The sequence below is a fragment of the Zerene cesonia genome, chromosome 17 (genome assembly GCF_012273895.1).
Source record: "Zerene cesonia ecotype Mississippi chromosome 17, Zerene_cesonia_1.1, whole genome shotgun sequence".
Lineage (NCBI taxonomy): Eukaryota > Metazoa > Arthropoda > Insecta > Lepidoptera > Pieridae > Zerene > Zerene cesonia.
In genome coordinates, this window is record NC_052118.1 from 418,712 (window position 1) to 425,854 (window position 7,143).

The following is a 7,143-nucleotide window of genomic DNA, read 5'->3' on the forward strand; positions in this document are numbered from 1 at the left end:
ACACATAGGCACTTTTTATACCGATATTCCTACGGGACACGGACTTACGCGGTTTCAACCGCGGGTCACAGCTAGTTTTATTATGATACGAGGAAGGATAGGTTATGAATTATGAAATAAAACACATACTTAATTAAATATTTACCGTTAAATAGTTTAATAATCAGTCCAACAAACCCAATACTATTGGGTTGAAACAAGATTTTGTCCGCACATCGTAACATTCAATAAAACTAAATATTATTTACATATATCATCCTTGTATATACAAATTATTATAACTAGGAATCATATTTGTATACGTAAATCTAAATATTATGAACGTTCTATTTTATTATCTTTATTAGACTGATTTTGATGCAGTTTTTAACAATGTATAGGATATTTAAATCTGATATGTTAATATAGCCAAGAATAATGCATTTACTATAATAAAATGGCAGAAAATTAAGTAAAAAATAAAATTTGATTCAGCTATTTTGTTATATTTTTACCTCCAATGCAAACGGACTGTTAAAAGATTCATTTAAGAATTTGTATGTATGTCCCTGTGTTCGTTTAAATTAACAAAATTAAATGCTGTTTATGATCGAAGGTTTAATAAAAATTTAATACATACGGAAGCAATTACCCATAGACATTTATATTTTATTATTGAAACTAATATAAACATTTCTCTCAGATTTCTATAATTTGGCTATAGAAAAGTACCGGCGCCATTTTCTAATTCTTTCAAATACCGGAATTATTTGAATATATATTAGAAGCCTTTTTTTTATTTATAAGATTCTTCATTTAAACAAAACAAGTCACAAAATCACTCTTTGAGTAAATTAGTAGGAACAGTCCTAAGAAATTACCTTTTTACTAAAAATAAGTCAGCCAAATCGATTCTTCAAAAAATAATTAAAAAAAAAATATATATAAAATTATTTTAAGTATGAACGAATCATATTCACATTATCATTCTAATGTTATATCAGTTTATCACATAGTGTGGGACCACCGAAGATATAACTTCGAAAACGATTTTCCTGTATGGCGATTATGGGAATAATTTAAGAAAAATTGTGAAAAATTAAAAACTAATTGGCAGTTAATACTTTTTGTATAAGTACGATTAAAAACTTGGTCTTTAGACCTAGGTCTTGTTATAGGTGACATACTTTAAATATAGTACATGTCACCTAACTAATAAAAGTTCATATCAGATGGAGAAAATCATTCCTCTTTAATTGGAGATAAATATTGTAGAACAAGTATGTTCCATCTTTTAACTGACCCAATATTTACTGTATCATGGACACTGATTCATTAACCATCTTCGAATATACCATTGTGCTAATATTTCTAACTAAAATACGGACACCCATTCACTAACCAGTATAAAATTAAATGTTCTGACAAACTGTCCCAGTCTTCACTAACAGCGTATACACTCATTTCACACTTCCACAATTTGGCCATTTACTTGTCTTAATCCACTTTAATTTCACTTTATTTATAACAGCTTCTATTGTCTTTAAAATAAGGTTTACATCACACAGCAGGTATGTTATAAAAGGCTAGTTTATCGAACATTTCTATCGCCTCCCCCGGGAGCTCCCTCTCCCTCCCAATATCTAACCCTTTCATATCGTTTAGCGACACTAGATTTAGTGTTTTCTCCACTTGCGAGAACACTGGCATTTTCCCATCCGTATTATCTCTGAACTGGATCTTTTCTTGATCCTTTTCTTTCTTAATAATCTTCGAGTTGTATTCCTTCTCTAAGTATATATCCTTATCAAACACAGCACTGAGTTCGCTCACTTTGAATCCGTTTTTATCCTGTACAGTGACGTTGGGTGGTTTTTTGACAATTTTCTTTGGTTTATCCTGGCTCGATTCCTTTTTGATTTTGTCGTTTTTCTTGTCATCTTCAGGTTTAGACTTCTCGTGAACGACGCGCACGTGCCGCCGCATGTCGTACGACACGCGGAAGCATTTGTCGCAATGTGGACACTTATATGGCTTTGCTCCTGTCAACAAAATGAGTTAATTAGATAAATGTTGTGATTTTAAGTTCCTAATCAATTAGCTGGACAGATTTATTGTTGACGCAATTTTTGTCACGATTAAATATCTAGAATTCTATTAGATGTTCCTTTGAATCCATTTTCCATTTTTGTAGGATCGCATAAAAATTACTCATCAAAGTAGACAGGAGGTATAAATCTATACTAATATTATAAAGCTGAAGAGTTTGTTTTGAAAGATTCTTTCAGTGTTAGATAGCCCATTTAATGAGGAAGGTTATAGGCTATAGGCATATATATATATATATGTACTACGGGCGAAACCGGGGCGTACCGCTAGTCATTTATAAAAACGATTCCCTTCAATGTACGAGTAGTATCTTGTTTACTAACGATACGAAATTCGATTATTACAATCATCATCATCATCATCATCATCTCATAAGAGACATGCCCATGATGGCCATATATGATCCCACCGCTGGGACTCAGGTCTCCTATGAGGGTTATCCACCGCAGGGACTTGAACCTCCTATTGGCGTAATCAGAGTTATTTAGTACGATCTAATATATAAAATTCTCGTGACACAGTTTTCGTTGCCATACTCCTCCGAAACGGCTTGACCGATTTTGATGAAATTTTTTGTGCTTATCCGGTATCTATGAGAATCGGCCAACATCTATTTTTCATACCCCTAAATGATAAGAGTAAGGCAGAACAGCGTTTGCCGGGTGCAGCTTGTAAACATATAAAATAAACGCAGAGTCGCGCGACTGACCGGTGTGCACGCGCATGTGTATCTGGCGGTAGGAGGCGGCGCGGAAGGTCTTGGCGCAGAAGTCGCACTTGTAGTTGCGCTCGCCCGTGTGGATGCGCCGGTGCAGGTTCAGCGAGTAGCGCCGCGCGAACTCCTTGCCGCAGTACTCGCACTTGAACTGCTTCTGCAATCGGGGTGGGGTAAGTAAGTAAGTCCTTATCCCGAATGAATATCGGGATAAAAAAAAACGAGCTGGCCCTATTCGTGCCGAAGCGTGCTCGAACATCCCACATGCAAAATGAGAATGAAAAACAGCTTATATTTTTAAATCAGGTGAACCACCAGCTCAGTTGCCCGCTCATGTCATAAAAAATGACGTGAGATAGGTTTCATCTTGAAAATCCCATGGGAGCGATAACTATGCGAGGTTTTCTTTGACTATGCGGGCGAAGCCACGAGCGAAAAGATAGTTATTCATAAACAAATCTACAGTCTTCAAGCCCAAATCGATACTCACGACATCCGAATGCTTGGAAGTTTTGTGGTACTTCAGATCCCCGGACTGGCGGAAGTGCTGGCCGCACACGTCGCAGGAGAACGGCTTCGCGCCTTCGTGCATGCGACGGTGGATCTGAGGCGAAATTATACATTTAATATAAGAAAGAAAGATAGAAAGAGAAAAAAACATGATTAATCTGATGGACATGTCGTTGAAGACATACACAATTATTCCTTAACAAAAATAAGAGAGGGTCACACCGCCACCAAATGGCATCTTATTTAGCTTTTACCAGGAAAGCTCTTAGTGCTGGTTTTCAATTAAACCCAAAAAAGTACATATCCTTTTTGGTTGCAATGATTTTACCGACGCTTGAATGAATGACAATACAATTAAACTCCAAAAGAAGTTACTTTAATTAATTTTAAGATACATCTGAAATAAGGGCTATATTTGAGAGTTATACAATGGCCTATTGTACAATGACTATTGTTATATTGTATTTTGTATTATTTCTTTTAGTTCACAACACTACAATATCAAAAAATAAAAAAAATAATGTTTTTCAATATAATAAAAACTCTCCATCCAACAAATACACACAAAAACGACCCTTATTCCTTGCACATAAAGTCCACGGACCTTCAACGTGGTCGCCGTGTAGAACCTCTTCCCGCAATCGTCGCAGGCCTGCTGCTTCTCGCTGTGCATCAGCATGTGGTACATCATGCTGTTCCGGTGCTGGAACACCCGCCCGCACTGAACGCACTCGAACCTTCTGGAAGGCGATTTCTTCTTTTCCTTCTTCTGGCTGACCACTTGCGTTATTTTCGGGAGTGTTTCTTGTATTGGTGGCGCTTCTTGTGTCGGCACTTCGCTGTCTAGTATCCTTTGGATTACTTCATCTGCGAATTAATTATTTTTTTTATTAAAATTAACATATTCAAGAAAACATACTAATTCGTATTAATACTATGAAAACATTGTTTGCTACTATGCCATTTAAAGGAGACATATCCAGAAGGGACTAAATACTATTCTAATCTCGGCTCTCAAACTATCTCTGTACCAAATTCCTTCAAAATCGGCCAGCGGTTTCCAGATGAGTGTTCAAAGAAACTTTTCAGTCCACATAATATCAGTTATACAGATAACTAGACGCTCGTCCCACCTCCGCCTGGATATCAAGATTTCAGTTTTATCCTCGGGGACCATTTGATTGGTATAAAAAATATTCTATCACTCAAGTCAGCTCATAGCCTGTCCGTATGCCAAATTTAATCAAAATCCGTTCACTAGTTTCAGCGCGATTGACTGAAAAACATCCAAATTTATTTAATAAGATTCTTTTTTACAATAAGCTTGCTGTGTATGTGTGGTGTTGTTTTTTTAATTAAATTTCTTTCTCTATTTCAAATAAATGTATAATACAAGCGTGTTTGAGTGGCGACATACCCTTGGTGACGAGGTGGCGCTGGTGCGGCGGCGCGCACGCGGCGCAGCAGCCCGCGCCGCCGCACGCGCACAGCTCGGGGCTGCCGCCCGCGCTGCGCGAGTACCTGCGCACCACGACACTCTTATACTTATAACTACTATTCGTTTTATTCATTCATTTTTACTTCTATAGCATTTAACGCGACATCTTATATATAAAATTTTCGTGTCACAATGTTAGTCTCTATACTCATCCGAAACGGCTTGACCGATTCCTCTGAAATTTGGTAAGCATATTGGGTAGGTCTGAGAATCGGCCAACATCTATTTTTTATCCCGATATTCCTACGGGATACGGACTTACGCGGGTGAAACCGCGAGGCGCAGCTAGTGTATATATAAATTTATAGACACATTTTGAATAAAAACCGAAAGAGCAGGAGACTCGATCACCGTGGCGGGATCACGGGTGGATGAGAGGCTAGGCGTTGCTACGGTTTGGGTAACAGACGCGGGTTGGAATCCCGCCTCGCGATCAATTGATTTTTATTCTTTCAAAATTTCTCGAGATGTAAGATCCATAACAGATCTTACGCATCTACAAATGGATTGCCGACGTTAAATTGGGTAGGAATTAAGAAATGATCGTCGAGAGGCATAATCGAAAGGCCTGGGCTATGCTACTTCCACGCCGGTCTTCTGTAGGGGTGTACTACTTCCCCGGTGCGGGTGAGCCCAATTCACGCCGAAGCGTGCTCGACTCCCACATATAAACCCTTTCCTTTTCATTTAAATAGATAGAACATTTAATGTAACATTGTTTAAAAGGAGAAGCCACCAACATCCGAAACACAGATCTCAACTTGTATAGTAGTTAGTGGATCATTCAAAATCCTTTTTTTTCCAGTAATACGTTTTTATTTATTTCTTTATATTATTTATTTGATTTTGAGGCGTAATTCGAACCGGCGACTTTTCGCCAAGTCGACCGCCAAGCCAAGCTTTAAGCAGACCGTGTCCCCTGGTGGGGTATGGAACAGATGATATGCATATGTTTCACAAATCGATTTTCTTTGTGGACAAATGGTTGTCCTTTAACTCACCAATGCCTAACATGCTCCTGATGCACGTGCCCATTGTCCACGGTGAGGTGCGGCAACACCTCATAGTGCTCCGCCACCGCCTCGTGGTCGTTCTGGTCGTGGTCATGGTCGTGGTCGTGGTCGTGGTCGTCGACCGCCACGTGGATGCCCTCCATGAGGTCCTCCGGCTCGCTGAACTCGCCCATGTCTTCTAGCTGTTGGGTTATTGAGAATGCGCTTATGCAAATTTATATTGAAGGAAAAAAAGTGAGTGCAAGAGTTTAATTACTTTGGTTTGTTTAGATTTTAGGAAATTACTTAAGATAATATATAAGATCTAGCATCTTTTGAACAGGTCTCTTTTTATATGGCATACAGTGTTAATACATCATCAACGTCGCCTGTATGCACCGACAATGGCAGGTACCCCGCAAGTGTGTTATCGGCCTTTTAAATGGGAAGACGGTCTCTTTAAAATTATCCTCAACAGTCTAATAATGTAATTCTTAAAGAAAATCTATAAACAAGTGTCAGTTATATAAAAAAATGACATAAAAATCTCACCTTAGTAGAATGCGCCTCCTTTATATGCGCTTCACATTGCTTCTGCTTTCTGAACGACTTATTACATTTCACACAGCAATACAGCTCCAGTTTGTCCAGTGTGTCGTCCAGATCACCCACATCCTTGTCTATGCCCATAGAGTACTGTTTATAGAGCGTTTTCTCGTTGGTGTAGAGGATGTGTTTGTCTATGGGCTGGTACATTGTCTTTGGCACTGTGTTTTCTAAGGACAGCTCGACGATTGAATCGGGCAGTGTGGCTACGTTATCGACTATACACGTGTTTGTCATCTGTAATTTTTTAATATTAGTGTTACAAATACCGAGTACTTTTTATTGACAAAACAAGATTTGAGAGGGGGTTGAAATTAGGAGACATTAAATATAGAAAATAGAATTACCAAATATTGAAACGAATATAAGATATGTTACCACCATAAAAATGATGCCCAGTACAAGGAAATAGCCAATTTGACTCCGGAAAATCTGGATTTAAGTTACATCTGAAGAAATGTCCGTATGGCAATGCACACAAGGTCGATCATTAGAATTATCTCTACATTTTATGTCATTAAAATAAAAAATTCACAATTTTATATCGTTTTACTTTTTTTTCAAAGCGATTACGGTACAGTGCTCACAAATTGTATTTACTTTCAATTCTGAACTTTCGTAGGATTTAGCGAAGATTCAAGATTGAGGTCAAAATTTTCTTTAATACTTAGTCTGGCCATAAATACTGTTACACTTAATTATAAAAAAATATTACATTTGAATTTCGAATCTGT

General features: G+C 37.8%; 1 protein-coding gene across 2 annotated transcripts in view; it reads right to left on the bottom strand.

The window, feature by feature from the left end:
- Positions 1–132: 132 nt before the first annotated feature.
- The window catches only part of LOC119833552, a 13,063-nt gene continuing 6,052 nt past the window's right edge, over positions 133–7,143 (bottom strand). For both annotated transcript variants that reach the window (XM_038357610.1, XM_038357609.1), the window contains exons 9-15: positions 6,356–6,646; positions 5,813–6,006; positions 4,731–4,834; positions 3,918–4,180; positions 3,294–3,407; positions 2,798–2,960; positions 133–2,021 (exon numbers count right to left, since the gene is read on the bottom strand). In XM_038357610.1, coding sequence (XP_038213538.1) covers positions 1,540–2,021; positions 2,798–2,960; positions 3,294–3,407; positions 3,918–4,180; positions 4,731–4,834; positions 5,813–6,006; positions 6,356–6,646 — 1,611 coding nt within the window. In that variant the 3' untranslated portion in view covers positions 133–1,539. The remainder of the gene's footprint in view (positions 2,022–2,797; positions 2,961–3,293; positions 3,408–3,917; positions 4,181–4,730; positions 4,835–5,812; positions 6,007–6,355; positions 6,647–7,143) is intronic.